This window comes from Mercenaria mercenaria, chromosome 2, assembly GCF_021730395.1.
Source record: "Mercenaria mercenaria strain notata chromosome 2, MADL_Memer_1, whole genome shotgun sequence".
In the NCBI taxonomy this organism is placed as follows: Eukaryota; Metazoa; Mollusca; class Bivalvia; order Venerida; family Veneridae; genus Mercenaria; species Mercenaria mercenaria.
This window is the reverse complement of record NC_069362.1, coordinates 116,929,277-116,951,259: the sequence shown is the minus strand read 5'-3', so window position 1 is coordinate 116,951,259 and position 21,983 is coordinate 116,929,277. Positions and strand designations below refer to the sequence as shown.

Below are 21,983 nucleotides of genomic sequence, written 5' to 3'. Positions count from 1 at the left end.
ACCCCTCCCATCCATCCAGATAAATGTATCTTATTTCAGAATGCTGTATTCAGAATGCTGTTATAGTTCAAGGAACTGTATTTAACTGCAAATAATCATAATGTCTACAGCGTCAATCGAGATGTGGCAAGTTCAAGCAGTATATTACAAGAAATTTTGTGTACACATAGACTATATTATTCAGTTAATGTATCGTTTCGATGCTAAAGGACCACTTGATGATGCCTAATTCATAATTCCAACGGGCAAGTTATCGTATCAATTTGCTAAAATTGCACTGTTAGTCCCCCGGCTATTAGGTGAAATTATTCACCCCCCACCCCCTCCCTAGGGATTTTGGTAGACTATCATATTATTGTTATATGATTGGTTTAGCATGTAAATTTGCTTGTTTGCCATTTTCAAAATTAAGATTAAAGAAGTCTTGCTCAATTTTAGACAACTACCCCTAATTTACTTAAATTGAAAAGAAATGACACTGCGTTTTTCATAATGAAATCATTCTTTGTTTAAATAAATCAGTTGATAGCATATACATTAAGTTACAATTTAGTGACATCACTGACATTCAAAGTTACTCGACAACGCCAAAATTACGTCATAATAACGTCACGCACGCGAGAACGCGCAGAATGAGCAGAAAATGTATTTTATTGAGATTTGGCGAAAATGGGATAAAAATATTTATTGAATGAAACGGTTAAGTTTGTTTTGCTTTCATGTTCCTTCATTTTGCTTAAATATTTCAGAACAGAATCTAATATTTCTACCTCGTTTGAAGCTAAAATTAGCTAAATATCAAACATGTTGAACATCGGTAGCCGAGTACTTTCCATCTATCTTTCGACTAAGGTATTATTCAATGACATTGGTAAACTTATCGAGAATAACATGACAAAAATGATGCTATGCATGTTTAACATGAGCTCTAAAGTCAAGAAAATGTTGAATATATGTATTGCAATTCTTTTAATACAGTATTACCTCAGGGACTTCTGGTCTACCTTCCAGTTTGAGCAGCAGATTTTTCTAAAGTTTAATGAGCAACAAAGTTATTCATCTTACATATTAAAGTATTAGAGTTACAACCTTTCGTATCTGTTACATGTAAACATTTGTTATTGAGATGACTGTCAGACAAACTGTGAATGGATAGATAATTATATTCATACGTAAGAAAAGTACAAAATGAAAACTGGTGTATTTTCTATATCTCAAAATTAATACTTAGTGCAGACCTTTGATAAAATCTTAAACGTAATGAAAATATGATATTCGTTTTGAAATATATACTCAACATTTTGAAATAATATTTTGTTACGTAATTCAGGAGTCGTTTGATTAATTGAATAATATTGTTTAGGACGTATTTAGATAATAAATTATTCAATGCACAAAGGGTTTTAATATGCTAAAATTTGTATTCACTGTTACATAATGACCAGTGTATAAGACCATCAAAGGTAAAGAAAGCAAGCGAATGAAAACAAAGATCCATCTTGTGACATTTCAGAATAATCTTATCCTGGTATTAGGCGGAATAAAGGCGAAAAATACAAGAACGGATAAACGTTTTACGGACGCCAGATGACAACAGACTTATGTTTGGATAGTAAATAAAATTCGAGTTTGTTTCACATGTATTCAGTAATAAAAAAGAACTGGAAATGAAAAACACCTGTATTGTTAGATCGCCTTAATGTCGTTACGCGCTTCGGACCAATTGCTCCTGATAAAATGCCAACACTGCTACTACCTGCTCTAACAGGTTTGGTTTGATTATAAGCCTCATCTTCTTCTACGACGATTACGCATGACAATCTCATTTCAATTGTGTGAATGCTGTCTTTTCCTTTCGCTGACCTAATATGTTCTGCAATTCCTGGTTTTGAAACTGTATGTTTTTTTTGCTGAATTCCGTTCATAAGCTTCTGAAGTTGGAGGTTTGCTTCTTGAACACCCGTTTGTAGACCTCGAATTTCAAAGCCCCTGTACTGTTCTAGACTTCTTATTTTCACATAATATTGTTGAAGCTTTCTAGAAATGTCGTCTATTTCCGTTTTACAGTTCTTTTCTAGAAAACAATTAGCTTCTCTTGAGTTGGATACGTTCATGGTTACGATTGTGTTGGACCGCAGAAAGCCCTGGACTTCTTCTATAACGGACTTTTCAATATCAGCCGTTCCACAAACATGGATTTTAGTCAAATCATCGCTAAGTACTATTTGTACTTCACCTGGATGCATTGCATGAATTTCTTCAACTTTACTTCTCCATTTGTCCGTCTCTAAATCTGGGACAGTGCATCTTTCAGTCGATATAGTATCTTCATGGAAAAATGTACGTATCACTTCTAAGGCTTTCTCACAAAAGCCTGGTTTACTACAGCACACTGCGATTCCATTCGCGTATATTTCCCAGACTGCTGGAATCCCATTCGATCGAAGTTTTTGCTGTAGCGAAGAACTTGTCTTTCCTAATCGCAATAATGAGAGTACGAGTTTAGAGATATTATCAATATGTTGTATTTCGAACCTGCTCTTTTTGTCATAGATAGCGAGTTCTGCGTTTTTGATGCTACTCATCAAACCTTGAAGATGTATTTCGTTTTTCTCGACCGCGATCTGCACTTTTATGTCCCCGAACTCTTTTTCCAGAGACTCTGGGAGCTTTTCGAAGACCATCATTTTAGTCTCAATTGGCTTTATATTTGTAAATACTTCTGTAACTTTCTGCCTCTCCTTTTTAACACCATGTATTATCTTCTTAATTGTGTCCTGTATTTTTACCTCTAGATCGTCAGCAATAGCTTTTTTGCCAACAATAACAAAAACCTTTTGCTCTTTTTCAGTAACAATAGCTACATTGGTTGGTTCGCTTTTATGAATGATTTTTAGGAAGTCCATCACCTCTGGTTTAATGTCTTCCAAGACGTAAATACGATAGAGTACGATCGCATCCATAAGTTTTGAAAACACAGACTTAGCTTGTTTCTCCCAACTTTTTGCAATGTTGAAGCACCCTTTTGTATCTTTAGTAAGCGTACAATGAAGCTGTACATGCATATGTGTTTCAGTATCCGTCGGCCATTTGACTTCCGTGTATTGTTTAAGTAGCTCTTGCTCAAAACTTTTACGTTGCTCGGGGGAATTAGCTACAAACTTGACTTTATGAACATCAGCATCCTTTATCTCAAAAGCCCGTGGTACTTGGAATGTCTTTTCTACCGTCTCCCCTTCAGGGGGTCCTAGTGCTGTTTGGAAACATTTAACTTCTACCTCTTTGGCACCGAGATTGTGTTGTCGGTCAAGAATGCTGTCAATTACTGAAATTAAAACAATTATACAATAAAGATACATGAAACATGTATATATAAATTAAGAGCACATGCAAACATAAATTAAGGGGAAATGGGACAGTTGTGGGTTTTTTTATATAGGCAAAGAAGGAACAATTTTAACTAGCGGGGAGAATTTTCTTAAACTTTGCATGATCATAGAGCATCATATTAGAAACAAATTTATGGAAAAAAAATTGGGGGTCCCGGTGCTACTTTTCGAGTTATCTGCCCCTGAATGCGAGTTTTTTGCTCTTTTAGGTCATTTTCAAGGGCAGATAACTCAAGGTAATGGTTAGGTACACTTTATTTGATTTCAGATTAGTGTTTGTTACTTTATTTCATGCAACTGTACATAATTTGCAGGAATTCTATGAGACGGCATTTATTCTATAGTCGCTTACGCAAACAAATAGAAAATTTCTTCCAATTATGCCCCTTTTTTCAAGAAAAATGCAGTATGTTTACTCGTTGAAACACAGCAAAAATTCTGTTTGATAGAATGGTTTAAAACTTTGCATAATGACTGGAAATGTAATAACAAAAAATAATGTGAAATGAAATAAGGTATCCGTACGCTAGATTTTGAGTTATCTGCCCTTGAAAATGACCTAAAAGAGCAAAATTCTCGCATTCAGGTGCAGATAACTCAACAAGTAGCACCGGGACCTCCAGATGTTTTTGCATAAATTTGTTTCTAATAGGATGATCTATGATCATGCAAAGTTTAAGAAAATTCTCCCCGCTAGTTAAAATTTTCCTTCTTTGCCTATATAAAAAACCGACACAACTGTGGCATTTCCCCTTAACGCATCAAGTATGACAGAAAATCAGACAGACAAACGATTCAAAGAATAAATCAGTATAAAGAAACAAAAATGACAATTATATATAATTATGATTCAACCTTTGTAATCTTCGAAGTACACCAAGCATGTACGCTCAACCTCATCTTCATTCATCACAACCTTTTCGACATCACCTCCTCCAGATTTCTTTTTGTTCTCAAAATAGTACTGTACTGTTTCTTTTGTAACCACTGGTGAAAGGTTGGAGACGAAAATGCAGTTGGATATTTGTACTTTTGAAACTGTAAGTCTGGCTCCTTCTAAAGTTCTTTCCTTGCAGGCTTTTTCAAGTTTTTCAAAATCTGTTAACAATAAATAAATATAGTGAAGGAACATTACAGCTCTACTTGAAAAATTAACATTAACACAAAACATAATATACACCGAAATACATATACTTTAATAATGCCATGTTTATAGCAATAAAACATCGGGTTCTTTATAGTTTTGAAATTCATTAATTCGAAAATAGTGTTCAACTTACATAAAGCAGACTAGAAAGGAAACAAATAAAATAAAAAAGTGGAAAAGCACAGGTCGCCAAACACGACATACGAAAATGTTGCAGACTCGGTTTGACTGAGCCTGTTCATGGACGGTAGTGGAAGTGCAAGCTACCGTTCACACCCTCTAGCCCCGGGTTGAGCATAACTCAACATTTACACATGTTTCAAGTACCAGAATGTAATTTAGAGACATCAACAGATGTATTCATACGGCGGTGCATAAGGAATCTTCAATGATGCACAGAGTGTAATTCCATGGAAGGCGGCGTATGGTCCCCAGATAAAAAATAAAGGCTGTGCCCTAAATGAGAAAACAATGGGAAGAACTAAACAAACTGTAATTTAGAAAGGGAATCTGTGATTATGGAGCCTGCATATCACTGAAACTGCCAAAAGACAAAATTAAAAAGCAGGCACCATAACCAAGGGGTGAGTAAACAATACCCAAAGCTTTTAAAGCGGGAGTATTGGAACCACTCAGGCCAAAATGTTCAAGGCTGAAGAAAATTCACAGTACACTAACACAACATAAATGTCGTGCTGAACGATCTGAAGAGATCGAAATATAACAGCTCTGAAATAAGCCTAAGCAAACAAATTTAATCTACAAATTAGAATATGAAAACTTATTGTAGAGGACGTATTTTTGTTTGGATACCATCTTGTCCAGATATCCGGTTTATTTTCACTGAAACTAGACAGTGTTTATGGAAAACATTTGAATTGCAAAACAATACAAGGCGACAAGTTCCTTTTTCTGAAAACTATATCAGCACTGTTATTTAATGAAATGTCCAAGTTTTCATTACTTTTGAAGGCAACATTTTCCGAAAAGGTTGTCAGCTTGACGTCAAGATTTATTCAATATAATAAATTACCCGTGGTAGTTTTCATTGTCACTAAAACAGTAGTCTCCTCCTCTTCATGATAATCAACACTTATAGGCTCAGCATTCGCATTTGCTTCCAAGAATAGGAATAAAGCATTTTTACTACTTTGTACACCTTTGATCAGTACTTTGTTATCATAAAATGGTGGAGGAGGGTACAGACTAGCTTGTAACGAACATTTCTGAATTTCATGCTTTCTGTCAACAACTTTTCTTGCATCTGAAAATAAATACCAAATTAAAGTATATACTTTCCGCAAATTAGCTTAAATTATTATAATTGTTTGTATCATAGTTACTTTTCAAGTTCATTCATTATATATTACAACAAATTGTATGTCAAGTCGGTGCTAGAGGGCGTGAGGTGTGTTGTCCATTTCATTACCTTCTCATTTTTTTCATCTTCATTAAACATTTTTCGTCAATCTATTTAAACCGTCTCTGAATGCGAAACAATAATCACTACAACATATAGATATTTGCAGAATCTACGATTAGGGAATTTATGCATTATTTCATATTTTTTTATATTTTTTAAAATGACGCAAACGACAGTTTTACAATACTTATCATTTACATAACCGACGTCATTATTGATAACGTCATTGCCTGACGACGACGTCATTTACATTCTCCTGAAGATCCATATTAATGCTGAAACCGGTTGAGATTTTTATCTTGTAATTTTACTGAATTAAACTATGTAATATCAAAAAAAGGCATTTCCTTCAATTCTGGTTTTAAAGTCATAATGTTTTCATCGTTGCCTTCAACTATATATGTGCATATGCAACTGCAACTGCTTAACTTGTACCGATATCTTATTCCATACCAACTATATAATACCAGACAATCCTATCAATTGTGAAACAATCGTTGTATCAAATAAGAATTAATATCGATTTGAGAATCCTCAGTGTGTTTAAAACTATTTATAAGATTGTACCAAATCATTATGATTTAGTATCAAATGATAAAAACACGTACTAGTACTTCAAAATATTAATGTTTTTATTTTAGATGTGGCTCTCAGTTAGTTCTTTTAAATAGAAATGTTCTTATGCATATTAATCACAATTTTTAAAAGTTATATTTTTTTTACCTTCAGACTTTGAAAATGTGATAAACACAACGTTTTCATCTTCATCATCACTCCATATCGATTGAATAGGGCCACCCCCAGATCGTTTTTCATTTTCAAAATAGTAAGTAAGGATGTCTTTTGTTAATATCTTTTGAACACCTCTAACTTTCACGGTACTGACATTTTGATCCGTAGAGACCTCATCTGCTGATCGGTCTCTCACAAGCATTACTTCTAATCCTTGTTTACTGTGGTCTTTTGCTACTACTCTCTCTGCGACTGAAATCATGAATGAATAGTACTCAAACATTTATTTCGAAATCTGTAATAAGCATAATGTTCATTTTATACCATATTTATACAATATATCTGTATCCAGGTGACGTTTAAAAATAGCTTGGACTTTCCAATAAGCATACATTTAATGGTGCCGCAACAGAACACATTACCACAGTCCTGTAACAGCGCTGTAATTTAAACACCATTGTCATATAATACATGTATCCTTGTTTTGCGCGCCGTTCCGACGGCGTCACTTTAACGCGCGTTAGTATTGTATTGTATAGTTACGTATGACGGTCTCGACGTCACTTACTTGTATTACTTCCGCCGCTTTGTACAGATCAGCAATACACTATAGAAACGTTCACTATCGTCTGCTTACTAACATTTATTTTCTATCCGATAACCATTACATACATTATGGATGTAAATAAAAATAGACACCAACCTTCCTGGTCCTTAAACGTTATATATGCAACATTCTTCCCAGTGTCAACAGAACTATTTACTATCAAACCTCCATCTGAACGTTTCTTGTTTTTGAAATAAAGTAGCAACTTGTCCAATTCACGTTCAATGTCGGAAGGTCCATGTACTTTTATTGTGTAGAAATCCTCTTTCTTCTCTTCATAAACTTGAACTGAGATTGTTTGCCCTTTCATTTGTAAAGTCTGACTTCGTAGAATGAAATCCACAGCTGTTAAAATGAAATAAACGCACTTAATCAGCAAGGTGAAATAAGAATTTGTTATCAAAATCATTAATTAATCATGAACGACATGTGATTACATAAAGTACTTATCAAAAGTTGCAATACCCTTCTATGTTTGGCAATACCTTTCACATTTTTGTAACAGTACAGTTATAAAATATCTCACATGTTTAAAGGTATATTTTAACATATTTCAGTTTCAACAAAATTGAGTAATGCATTATTTCATTTTATTCAAGTTACGACTTCTACCCATTAAAAAAAGAACACAAAAATACCTTTTCCATAGTTTCATTTTTTTGTTATTTCATTAAACGAGAAATATCAGTTTTAGACATACAGAGGGCAGACCTTGTATTTTTCAATTTTCAGTCAGAACCTGAACTAGAGATTCTTCAATGTATTATTTCCATCATTCAGGTATATATAAGGTGGGTGGGTCACATAGTCCCGGTTGGAATTGACCTAACTATTCAATATCTTCTCCCTGTATTCTGTTAAGTTAAAGTGTATAGTTATACTACATGGGAAACGAACCAATGAAGTCAGTTTCTCCTGGACCTTTCACCATCACTTATTCAGTTAAACGTCTATTAGATATCATACTGCTACATACTAATAAGGCGGATGGAGACTGGGGAAGATCCAACAAGTGAGTAGTGAGTTTCTTTTTAAGTTTTGAAGACTTTGGACAGGTGATATTGTCTACATTCAAGAATTTAATTCTAAATGAAAATGGGTCTGGACTTCCCCATTAGAACTGGAACCCGCGGGCAAGCCTGCAGTTTGCAGTTTATGAACAGGTCTGCAGTTTGTGTTTCAAACAGAAGATTCGTGAATCATAAAGTTAATCAGTATCAGAATATACTTTGTATTGTAAGCCGCTTGGTAATTGTTTCACTGTATATCATGCGGTTTTATGCACACTGTGTTCTTATTTCTTATTCAATATGGGAAAGTGTTTGCTCTTCTGTATTCAGATTGATGACTGCATTGGTTTGAAAATTGAAATTCGCATCATGAACTACTGACCAATTTGCAATTCATAATTGGTTCTGCCAACTGTGAACTGTATGCCAGTCTGCAGTGGGCAATTCAAACGTGAAAGTGCTGACCAGACTGCACTCTGAAATTCAAATAATCTAGTCTGATGTGACCATGTGGAAAATTAACCAGTTGTTTTTTTTCTAACTGGCTGAAGCAAAACTGACAGTTACACTAGTATGAATAAGCCCAAAGTTCAGATATGTTTAGCTACCTAAACCATAATTATCAAGTTGAACTGCTACCAATATGTGTTGTAATGATTGTTAACCATGGTTCCTCTTCTAACCACGACCAGATTTGTTTTTATGGTATTACTTAATCTTTAGAATGTTTATGATCTAATTCTAGTAGTAATTTTACACCGTCCAACTGGTACCCTGACAACCAAATACTAAAATTTACCTTACGAAATGGCTGTCAATAAGTAACATATGACCAGACACTGACAATATGTGGAGTCATCAGTGTTCTATAGCACATTTTCAGATTACAGGTATCACTACATCACACTCAATGCGGTCATCCCTATTATTAGTAACAAACATGCATGGCTCAGAGATTTTCGGACAGTAGAATTCTATAGCACATAGAGTTAATTACTGTAAGGGTTGCATTTATACATTCTTATCTCATAGTAAATGATGTACCTGGCCGTGTTGCAAAATTTGTTTATATTTAAAGCACTAAAATGCATACTAACTGAGATGGTTGAATATTTGGTGCATTTTGTTCATATATTTTTTAATTAATAATTCATGAATAAAATGTACATGTAAAAATTGATCATGTACACACGAGATTTTTTTCTAATATTCTTAGTAAAAAAATAAAAATGCACATACATGTACAATGTCTTGACAGTTGTGAAATAAGAACATCTGCATGATTTAGATACAGTAGTATAATGGGTTGTAATTTTATAGCCTATTTTAAGCTACTTAATTAATGTATCAAGTGAAGGTGCTGGACAAACTTTTAAACTATTATTTTCCACGATATTATTAGATGATATTTGTTAATGATAATAAATGGATGGTATTTTGTAACAATCACTGATTTTGTTTACGACGGAAAATGACAGAAGATACAGAAGGATTTTGATGAATTAAATTTGAATTTAGAAACTTTTACACATACAATGTATTATTATTATTTATGTAATCTTGAATGATTGTGAAAAACGCAGAAAAAATATTGTTTCATTTTTGTTACATATTTAAAATTGGTAAAATTTGTTCTGACAAATTCTACTTGTTTTTTTTTCTTTATTGTTTGAGGCAGCATTATTATCATTTTATTCCAATTTAGGTTATGAAAATCATGAGTCTATTAACTGAAGCAATGTAAACTGTCATACAACTTCCCCACAACTGAGTGGACTCAAATACTGATCAATTGTTTTAATTTAAACAAAAAAAAAAAAAAAAAAAAATCTTACAAAGTAAGACAGTTGTTCATGATCTCCTGACTCTGGTTTATATTGACAGATCACATTATGTAACTTTCATATGTATGTATTTACTTTTTGATTGATATAGATTGCAATCTAAGGCTTCAATAACAGATGTTTTATTTTCCTATCGGTGTCATTTTTTGTTTACTTTCACCAGTGATAATACAGTACAATATGTGATTTGATTTCATTAAAGTATTCCTGAATTATTATTTCTTATAACTAATGTCATAGCTCTCAGTATATAAATTTCAACATGAATAAGATTGTGTGAAAACAGTTTACTGCATGTTAATAATAACATCAAGTAAAGTGAATGTTTTCTGTAATTCAGTCTACAGAGTTCTAGGACATGTCTGAAATCCATTTACAGTTCTTAAACAGAAAAAAATAATGTGTATAACATCATACAATCATCACACAATTCATTGAGTCTATATAAATAACACACATCTCTCTTTGTCCGAATTCTTTAATATAAGCCTGGGTTTTATCAGGTCATTCTAAAAATAGACACAGGGGCTGATTAGAGAATGTGCTATAGAAACACATCTTTTTGTACTGTAATGATATTTTAAGACATTCATTTCGTTTCAATTTAGACGAACAGGTCAGTAACAATAAAATAACACTTAAAAGTTCCAAATAATTTTACAAGTAAAATATACTGCAGATTTATAATCTAAACACATTCTTTTTCTTAAAGATAACTGATTTGTTTTATTTTCCATTTCCATTTTTGAACATTTCCAAAAATCATAAATGATTTAATAATAAATATAACTGTATTCAGACTTTGTTTGGAACAATATTGGCATTACTGTCGCAAACGAGTTCACTTTCATGGGGGTAAGTGGTCTACGAATGTGCACATCGCAAACTATATATCAGAATGTTTGTGACAGTCTTAAGTTTACAAATCCAGTTGATGCCAGAATCCAAGTGGTGGGCAAAGTGCCCAAATTCAAGCTGGCCGCCAATATGGCCGCCGAAAATTAATAATCATACTATATATTTCAATTTTAAAGGCATGATCCTAATTCTATAATAGATTGAAACACAGTATATTTTATGTTCAAGTAAATTGAAATATATTCTTACAAAATATCGAGGATATTGCATGCAAAATGATAAGAAAAATTTACTGTTTTAGATACATTCCTTTAATAATTCTATCACTATTAATTGCTTGATTATATTTTACAAATTTTGTGCTTTATTATGTTCAGAAATTTCATAAACTATATCAGCAGTATTTTACATGACAGCTTTTAAGTAATTTATTATCTATTATTCCAACAATCAAGAGCTAAATAAACAGCTAAGATTATTGTGTAATACTTTAAAATTCATGTTAAGTAATTGTGTAGTGTTTTAAATGTCCAAACTGTTTCTTTTGGACAGAACAAACACGAGAAAAAAAGTATGACATGATTAAAATTTGGTATATACCGACCAGGGATGTGCCTAATTATAACTGTAATTTAAATAATTATAATTAATTATAAATTTTGATCTAATTGAAAATAACTAAAAATTAAGCACAAACTAAATTAAAGTAATTGAAATTAATTAATTACTGACTTAGATTTGGGTTGTAATTGTCAATTAAATCTAATTACTTTCAATTACTTTGGCTTTTTTACTGATCAATGGGCGTGTGAAATTTTCACAGTGACAGTAAATAGCCGACAGGTATTGTTGTATCAACAATCAGGTGTTAGAGGTGTTAATCCCTATTCAGTTCTGTAAAGTGTGATCACTGGGTGAACATTTTAGTCACTAAACCTAATAATTAGGAATGTACAGAAAAACTGATATTGAAACTTGTTATTCTGTCGTGGTATTACACATAGTGCACATCATGAATTAATCAGCTCTCAAACATTTTATCCTTCCAAAGGATACTAGTGGAAATTTTCAAGCAAAATGCAGACACTGGTCAAGGGAATACAAGGGCAGTCTACAAGTCACTTCATATTTTATCACTCATCTGAGGGTAAGTTTTTAACATTTTATTTGATTAATTTTGTTTTAAGATGTACAAAATAAAAACTTGAGTTTGAAAGTTCAGATTCTATTATGACAAAGATTGCTAGATTTTTAAATTTGTTCTACAAAATGTTGTGGTATAATTACCAATAAATATTGTTAAGTAGGAAACATCTTTAAAAGAGGTTTTATGCTTAAAGATCTTAATTTGTTTGGTTAATGGCACTTGTTTATTTCTGGTTTATTTTATTTTCAGAAAAAGCACGTGAGGTACTAATTGAATGTACCACACCATCAAGCTCTGGACAGGCCTCCATGGATGGTTACATGACTGCTAGTATTTTCAGTTTCTTCCCTAATACACCAACACGGAAAAGGAATATATCCGGCAAGATCTCAGAAATCGACCAGTCTCTGGCAGAGGAATGCGAGAAGTTCGACTCCAACCCCTTGATGTATTGGTCAGTGAACGAGAAAAGACTCCCAAAATTGTCAAAAATGGTTTTGAAATATTTGACACTCCCAGCTTCATCTGCCCCAGTTGAAAGACTCTTTTTCTATTGCAGGCAAGGTATTCCGCCCAGACAGGTCCAGACAAAACAATTGAGACACTCATGTTCTTAAAGTGCACTAAACCTTTATGAGCTGCAGGATACTGTCTCATATGAATGTCAATGTGTACATGTTCTGATACGAACTGAATGACTGAATTTCAATATGTTTTCTTGCTGACATTTGCTGATATTAACATGCATGTATTAAGTAAATGATTTGATTTGCTGCTTTTACGCACATTTTGTCAAAAAAGCTTTGAATTGTAAATAATTATGTTGAATAAGAAAAATTGTTTTGCAAATGACTGAATTGTTAGAGATAAAATAATTGATTATAATTAATTACTTTTGGCAAAATAATTGTAATTAATTAATTACCTTTTGAAAATGGCTTATAATTTAATTTAATTTAATTAGCAATTTTCTCAATGTAATTGGAATTAATTATTATTTTTGAAAATAATTAGGCACATCCCTGATACCGACATTAGTAAAACTAAGTTAAATAATGGGAGTGGTTAATCTGTAAATGATGAAAATATATTATTTTCACATTATGACAAGGTTCGATGTTTAAGAAAACATATGTTTCTTAACTCTTTCTATAAAGTATTTAAAACAGGCTGAAATTATAATTCGAAAGTTAAAACTAATTTTGTAGCAATCACATAAGATGCTGATTTAATTACTCAGGTCTTTTTCTTGTAAAAAGAGAATGTAAAAATGATTAAAATACAACATACGTAACAATGTCTTCGACAGTTTAAGTTTACTTGTAAGCTTGTGAGATATTATAACATCAGTGAAAGATTGAATACCGCTCTGCAATTACATCTTTTTAGAATATAAATAAATAACCCTTATAATGTTAATTCTAAATTACAAAACAACCTGCTTTGAACAAATGTTGATTGATACAAACTGGCATCATATGAGTTAAGTAATCTAAGTCACTAGCATACAAGATGTGCGTTTTGTGTACATTTTTACACATTTCAGTTTATTATCTTCTATACATCGGAAAAACCAAAATCTTAATTTCATTAATTTGTTATTTAAGAAAACATGTTTCTACATATCATACTGCTATAATTACCTCATACTATAAAAGTATGAGGGAATTATAGCAGTATAAAGTGTAGAAAATCCTTAGGTTGAAAAGTGCCATTGAGAACTTTTTAATGGGGTATCTTTGTATACGTCAAAAACACAATCATGCATAATATGTATTTGCAATTTAAAGTATTTTTGTAAAACATAAGTTGTTTCTGTAGAAATAAAATACATGTACTACTCTGCAGTAACTTATTTCTATATTAAGAGTTGCAACATATCTGGAACACGGCAGCTTGCGTCATCACTAAGACGCCCCGTCACAATCATATAACACCGATTACGAAGGAGTTCCACCCGTTGCCAGTGAAATACAGACCAACTCCCCTGATATGATAGAAGTGTATAAACCGGTCAGAAACCTAAGATCACAAGATACGATGTCACTGGTTATTCCAAAAACTAAAACCATGATGTATGGCAATCGTACCTTTTCATTCGCTACTCCAAAGCTTTGGAACTCCAATCCAGTCAAGATCAGGGAAGCTCACACGCTATCTGCTTTAAAAGCTTGCTGAACACCAACTTCTTTGTACAACATTTCGTTAACTGACCGATACATTATTTTTTCTTTTCATAAACAGTGTAGAACAGTATTTAGTCGTAAGGTAATTTAAATACTTTTAAATATGTATGTATGTTTGTCTTGTTTTATATGTATGTTTTACATTCATGATTGAAAAATAAATTAGTAAAATGAGAACACTTCTTGTTAGTTCATTTTACAAAAATAACATCATATATTTAAACAAATGTTGACCGATACAATCTGACATACTATGTTTTGAGTCATCTGTATTACTGGCACACACGATGCAGGCTAAAAATTTAAGCATATTTTTACACAATGTCATGTCTTTGTCTCTATCTTCTGCACTGCCAGCGCAAATGCTACATCAGTCCTCATTTCCTACGATTGTAAAATGTATTTGATAAAATATGTGGAAATTTCATAAGACACTGCCTGAAAACATATAAATGAGGCGATGCTGAAATCTTTTGATGGAGGATTTGTACAAAATGCATGCCAAGAAAACACATAGTCGATATGGTATTAGTCATTTTAAGTTTACTCTATGCTCCTGTATTGCTATTGCAAAAGCTCTTGAGCAGCTACTGGCTGTATCATCAATTTATGTTTTAAGTATCTATTCTCCCCATTGTACTCATAACCGAAGTCTCTTGTTCATGTTCAAGGAATATCTTTGCCATACCCTAGAATGTGGATTAACATTCTGACCAAGTTTCATTAAGATATGGTCATACATGTGGCCTCTACAGTGTAAACTAGCTTTTCTTTTAATTTGACCTAGTGGCCTAGGTTTTGACCCGACATGACCTAGATTCAAACTGGACCTTGAGATCATCAAGATTACCATCTGACCAAGTTTCATGAAGATACAGTCATAAATGTGGCCTCTACAGTGTAAACAAGCTTTTCCTTTGATTCGACCTAGTGACCTAGTTTTTGACCCCACCTGACCCAGATTTAAACTTGGCCTATAGATTATCAAGATTAACATTTTGACCCAGTTTCATTAAGATGTGGTCATGAATGTGGTCTCTACAGTGTAAACTAGCATTTCCTTTGATTTGACCTGGTGACCTAGTTTTTGACATGACATAACCCAGGTTCGAACTTGATCCAAAGATCATCAAGATTAACATTCTGACTAAGTTTCATGAAGATAGTCATAAATGTAGCCTCTAGAGTGTTAACAAGCTTTTCCTTTAATTTGACCTAGTGACCTAGTTTTTGACCCCATCTGACCCAAATTCGAACTCGACCTATAGAGCCTCAAGATTAACATTCTGACCTAGTTTCATTAAGATATGGTCATAAATGTGGCCTCTACATAGTAAACTAGCTTTTCCTTTGATTTGACCTGGTGACCTATTTTTTAATCCTACATGACCCAGATTCATGCTAAACTTTAAAATCATCAAGATTAACATTCTGACCATGTTTCATGAAGATACAGTCATAAGTGTGGCCTCTACAGTGTTAACAAGCTTTTCCTTTGATTTGACCTGGTGACCTAGTTTTTGACCCCAGGTAACCCAATATCAAACTCGTCCAAGACTATCTTGAGGGTAACATTCTGACCAAGTTTCATTAAGATTGGGCCCACATTGTGACCTCTAGAGTGTTAACAAGCTTTTCCTTTGATTTGACCTTGTGGCCTAGTTTTTGATCCCAGATAACCCAATATCAAACTCGTCCAAGATTTTATTGAGGGTTACATTTTGACCAAGTTTCATTAAGATTTGTTAAAAAATGTGACCTCTAGAGTGTTAACAAGCTTTTCCTTTGATTTGACCTGGTGACCTAGTTTTTGAACCCAGATAACCCAATATAAAACTCGTCCAAGATTTTATTGAGGGTAACATTTTGACCAAGTTTCATTAAGATTGGCTCAAATTTGTGACCTCTAGAGTGTTAACAAGCTTTTCCTTTGATCTGACCTGGTGACCTAGTTTTTGACCCCAGATGACCCAATATAAAACTCGTCCAAAATTTTATTGAGGGTAACATTCTGACCAAGTTTCATCAAATTTGTGACCTCTAGAGTGTTAACAGTCAAATTGTCGACGACGACGACGGACGACGGACGACTGACGACGGACACAGGGCGATCACAAAAGCTCACCTTTGAGCACTTCGTGCTCAGGTGAGCTAAAAAGCTGTCATACTGTCATTAAAATGCAGTCGGCACTTCCAAGAGACGTAACATGGTTAACTTGTAGAGTTTCCAACTTTGCCATGAAACTTCGTTCTTTCTTTCCTGTTCAAGATGAGATTTGAAATCTGTATCAGACATTATACTTGTGGTCCAAATTTCTATGCGATTGCTTTAAAAACAAATAAGTCTATGTAAAACAAGGGACCACCCGGGCGTGTCCTATATTGACCCCATGGTCACATTTTGAACAATCTTAGTATGCCAAATACCAAATATCTAAGCTCTGGGACTTATGTCTTCAAAAACGATTTTAAAGGTTTTTCCCTATATAAGCCAAAGTAAGAACAGTTGACTCCGGAGTGCAGTCAATTTTGACCCCAGAGCCATGATTTGAAAAAAAACTTGATGGTAGACAATACCAAACACCAAATGGCTTGATGGTTTTGGACAAGAAGATTTTTTCCTATATCAATGAAAAACAAGGGACCCCCTGAACGTTGCATATATTGACCCCAGGGTCATGATTTGAACAATTTTGGTAGAGAACCACAAGAGCATGCCATATACTAATAAATATCTTTGCTGTAGTTCGTATGGTTTAAGACAATATTTTTAAAGGTTTTCTCTATAGAAGTCTTTTTATACCATGTGCTCCTAGGGCGGGGCCAGTATTAACCCCAAGTGTATAACTTGAACAATCTTGGTAAAGGACTACTACACGATGCTACATAACTAATATCAAAGCCCTAGGACATGTGATTTTGTACCCAAAATTTTCAAAATTTTCTCTAAGCAAGTCTATATAAACCATGTAACACCCAGGGCGGGGCCATATTTGACCCTGGGAGATAATTGAACAATCTTGGTAGAGGCCTACTTGATGATACTACATACCAAATATCAAAGCCTTATACCATGTGGTTATGGACAATACGATTTTCAAAGTTTTTTCTCTATATAAGTCTATATAAACCATGTGACCCCAAGGGCGGGGCCATATTAGATCCTATGGATATAATTTGAACAATCTTGGTAGAGAACCACTTATTAAATATCAAAGCCCAGTGCCCTTTGATTTTGAACAAGAATTTTTTTTAAGTTTTCCCATATACGTCTTTATTAACCAATCGTCTCCAGGGCGGGGCCATATTTGACCCTAGGGGGATAAATTGAACGGTCTTGGTAGAAGACTACTAGATAATGCTACATACTAGATATCAAAGCCCTAAGACCTGTGGATTTGGACGAGAAGATTTTTAAAGTTTTTTCTTTCGGCTGCCTTGGCAACAAGACTTCTGTATGGAATTCAATTAGTTAAACAATTTTAAAGAATACTATCCAAGGAACATCACTATGAAGTTTCATCAAAATTGGCACGGTGGTTTAGGAGATGTTGTATATAGGAAAGTGTGGACGGACAGACGCCGCCCAGTGAGCGATCACAATAGCTCAACCTAAGCACTCTGTGCTCAGATGATCTAATATGATACCATGCTACTGTTAATAATTAACTATTCATTAGATATGTATTTAAGTATTTACATTTACAACCTATATCTGGTATGCATGTATACACCATTATGCTATTTCATTTATTTTATAAATGTAAAAAAATATTACAATTTTTTCTGTAAATCACAATGAATTTGAATAATATACTTATGTACGACTTGTATAACGTAAAGAAATCAAAAAGCTGAAACATATTCTTCAAAGTTGTTGCCAGTATATAATATTAGTCAGTTCAAAATCATTGTGGCAACCATCTTAGCATCCATTTTTTTAAAATAAACTTAATAGTTTTACATTTTCGTCTAAATATACATTTCGTACTTTAAATTGTGTCGATAATGATGATATAGAGTAGGATGTATACATTACAAAAGATGATTATTAATTTGTTTCTGATTTCACCTATCATTAAATATATTTTATATTGACTTACCCAACCCACTGAAATATATATGTTTTCAATAATTTAGATGTACCCTTTAACAAAATAGTAATGCTATTACAATTTATTATCACTTCATTATCTCGGGATTGCATAGTGTAAGGTACAAAACAGTAAATGGAAGCACACAAACAAAGTATATTGACCGTAAATTCAAGAAAATAGTATTTATCACATTTTAGTCAATATAAAATTGGTATAAAATGTGTCAAAAAGTTTTATTTCATATCGATTTATGCATATAAATTTGTAGATTTATAACTTTAAAAATGTTATAATAATTCCAATTGAATTTAAAGCATTTAAATGCTTTTATTTTGCAATTTTATATATTGGATATCATTTTCATGTATCAGCGGCCATCTTGGCGGCCATCTTGAATCTGAGGACTTTGCCCAGTGACTAGAAACTGGCATCAGACAGTTCTGAAAACTACAATTTCTGACGAACATTTTGATATGCAGAAGTTGATGTGCACATTCAAAGACCACCTACTGCCAGTTTTAAGCTAATTATCTGGCTATATTTGCAGCATGTGGATTTAAGTTAAGTTATTGTAAAACCCTTGCTATGGAAGAGAACTTCATTTGCAGCGACATTTTTGTCTTTAATCCCTCCTGCATTAAAGTTGCTTTTAGTTTTATGTTAAAGCAGTAGTCCAAATATAGAATATGCACGATTATATGGTTAGAAAAGCTCTATTTTTAATTTTGTACACACTTTTATACAGTTAGAGCCTTAAAGGGAAATAATTAAAAAAGGAATGGACTCAAAAATGTTCTCTACTGTGTTAATTAAATATTCAGATCTATGACGAATATATTAGATAACAATTACTGAAAATAAAACTTAAATTAGTATGTTTTATGTTCATAACTAAAAATCTGGCAATTAATAGGAAAATTGGCAAAATACAAAGTGTTTTACATATTGATTTTAACGACACCTATATACATGTAACAATTCTATAATTGTGTGGGAGACAATACAAGTCAACATTAGGAGAAAGTTTTTTTTATAAGTATTGCTCTGTCATACTGTAATGATTCTTTGCTAAAAATGTGAATATATTTAATTTCAAATTCATAACCATGAAATTAAGCTCAAAACTGCTGAAGGTAATGCTGTTTTTTTTCACTAAGCTGGACTTCGCTTTAAAAAGTAAAATTTTACAAACACTGACTGCGAAAAAAGTCTAAGTGAATACATTTTACACATTATATCCATAACCGTGAAATTAAACTGCAAAATAACAAAAGGAAACCAAATGTTCTTTTAAATACTGTCAAAATATTGTACTTTATGCAGTGTTTTGTCACTTAGCTGTATTTCGCTTTCAAAATATTACTATACTAGATAATACTGAATGCGAAAAAGGTCCATGTGCATTTTCACTAATATATTGTCTTTTCTATTATTTTTTCCTAACATTTATTCTTGACTGCAGAAAATGAGTAATTCTGAATTTCAAAACAAAAGCTCATGATTATAAATAATATCTAAATTAAATAACACAGTTTTTTCTCCCTTCTGAAAAGTTTACTGAAATGCACTTAGACTTCTTTCGCATTCACCACTAGATTTACTTTCCTTTTTTTAAAAAAAATAAAAATGTTTTTATGTGTTATTTTTTGTTGTAAACAAATTACTATGCGGGGGAAAAAAGTTCTGCTGACCGGGTTCAAATTCCGGACCTTTCAATTACTAAGACATGTCCGTTATCCTCTCGGCTACGTATTCATGCAGGCTTTAGGTAAAGAAACATAATGAAAATCTAGTTCCATATAAGGTAAACATTGGAATGTAAACACAATGACGTCACTGTTAGATATTCCTGGTCGGATAGTATACATTATTGTTGATCATACGCGCTATTTATCAGTTATCGCCTCGTTTACGGAGAATTCTTCCGAAAACAATCCGAAGATGCGCGGCGGATCCGAAAGCAATTGAAAAACATACTTTCGGTCTGAAATAGGCAAAAGGTATTTGTTTATTTGTTAAAATAAAATTTGTTTATTTGATAAAATAATCAAGTTGAGAAATGAACTTGCCAACATATCAACTGAAACACCCATCAATGGTAATTCTTCCTACTCAAATCCACCTGTGATTATGAATACATTTACTGCGTTCAAACCACTTTCTGAAAACGATATTTTGAAACTTGTATATGCATCAAAATCTACAACTTGTGAACCTGATGTGTTACCAACTAAGAAATTAAAGGAGCATTTTTCACAACTTGCTCCCGTTGTGACAAAAATTGTAAATCGATCACTGCTGTCTGGTGTATTCCCTGAGGAATGGAAAAGTGCTGTAATTAAACCTTTGTTGAAGAAGAAAGGTCTCCTACTTGAACTGCAAAATTATCGCCCAGTTTCAAATTTAACATTCCTCTCCAAACTTCTTGAAAAAGCTGCTCTAAATCAAATCAATAATCATATTGAAGCTAACAATCTTCTCCCAGCTTACCAAAGTGCCTATAGAAAATAGCACGGGGTTGAAACAGCAATGGTGAAAATGTATTATGATCTTTTGGAAACCATACATGAAAATCAAATAACAATCGTGGTCATGATCGACTTGAGTGCAGCGTTCGATACCATCGATATCCCGATACTGATTCAAATCCTTCAAGATAAAATTGGTATACATAGTACTCCCTTGAAATGGATAGAATCTTATCTCACGAACAGATCAATGAAAGTTTTAGTCGAACAGTCAGCATCTGACACGGAGCCACTGAGGTTTGGTGTCCCACAGGGTTTTGTGCCGGACCGGTGATCTTTACCCTGTATATATCGGCTCTCAACCGAGTGGTGCAAAAATATCCAGCTGATCTCTATGGATACGCGGACGACCACAAGGTTGCATTAAACATTCAAGCGGGAAATTCTCAACATGAGACAACAGTTCTTTAACAACTCGACAGGTGTCTCAATGCAATTATAAAATGGATGACAACCTTCAAACTGAAAATGAATCAGTTTAAAACTGAAGTAATTATGTATGGAACCAGGAAACAGTTAGCGAAATTGAACATCACAAGTGTAAGCGTTGGTGGGTGTGACGTAAAATGTGTCAATCATGTCAGAGACCTGGGTGTAACTATGACAAATACACTCAACTTTGACCATCACATTCACAAAAAGTGTCAGATATCTCATGTGCAGTTACAAAACCTTAGGGTTATACGGAAACATCTCACACAAAAGTCAACTGAATCATTAGTGCATGGATTGGTTCATTCTCACATTGACTTCTGCAACAGTTTATTTAAAGAAATTCAAGCCTACCAATCAATAAACTACAGCGACCCCAAAATCATGCCGCTAGAGTAGTCAAGAATGTTTCCTATGAAAAACCAAGTGCCGAACTTCTGAAAGAATTACACTGGCTTCAAGTTAAGGCTAGAGTCATGTTCAATGTCTTAGTAATAGTCTTCCGTGTCATCAATGGTACAGCTCCAGTATATCTGAGGGAAATGTTTGTACCTACTCGACAACGATACAGACTTCGCTCACA

General features: G+C 33.3%; 2 protein-coding genes across 3 annotated transcripts in view; both read right to left on the bottom strand.

The window, feature by feature from the left end:
• The window catches only part of LOC123563018 (uncharacterized), a 181,009-nt gene that overhangs the window by 67,260 nt on the left and 91,766 nt on the right, over positions 1-21,983 (bottom strand). The gene's annotated exons all lie outside the window — the stretch shown is intronic.
• The window catches only part of LOC123565062 (uncharacterized), a 151,520-nt gene that overhangs the window by 56,713 nt on the left and 72,824 nt on the right, over positions 1-21,983 (bottom strand). For both annotated transcript variants that reach the window (XM_045359068.2, XM_053537631.1), the window contains exons 10-14: positions 7,395-7,643; positions 6,683-6,943; positions 5,570-5,800; positions 4,245-4,487; positions 1,679-3,325 (exon numbers count right to left, since the gene is read on the bottom strand). In XM_045359068.2, the coding sequence (XP_045215003.2) occupies positions 1,679-3,325; positions 4,245-4,487; positions 5,570-5,800; positions 6,683-6,943; positions 7,395-7,643 (2,631 nt within the window). The remainder of the gene's footprint in view (positions 1-1,678; positions 3,326-4,244; positions 4,488-5,569; positions 5,801-6,682; positions 6,944-7,394; positions 7,644-21,983) is intronic.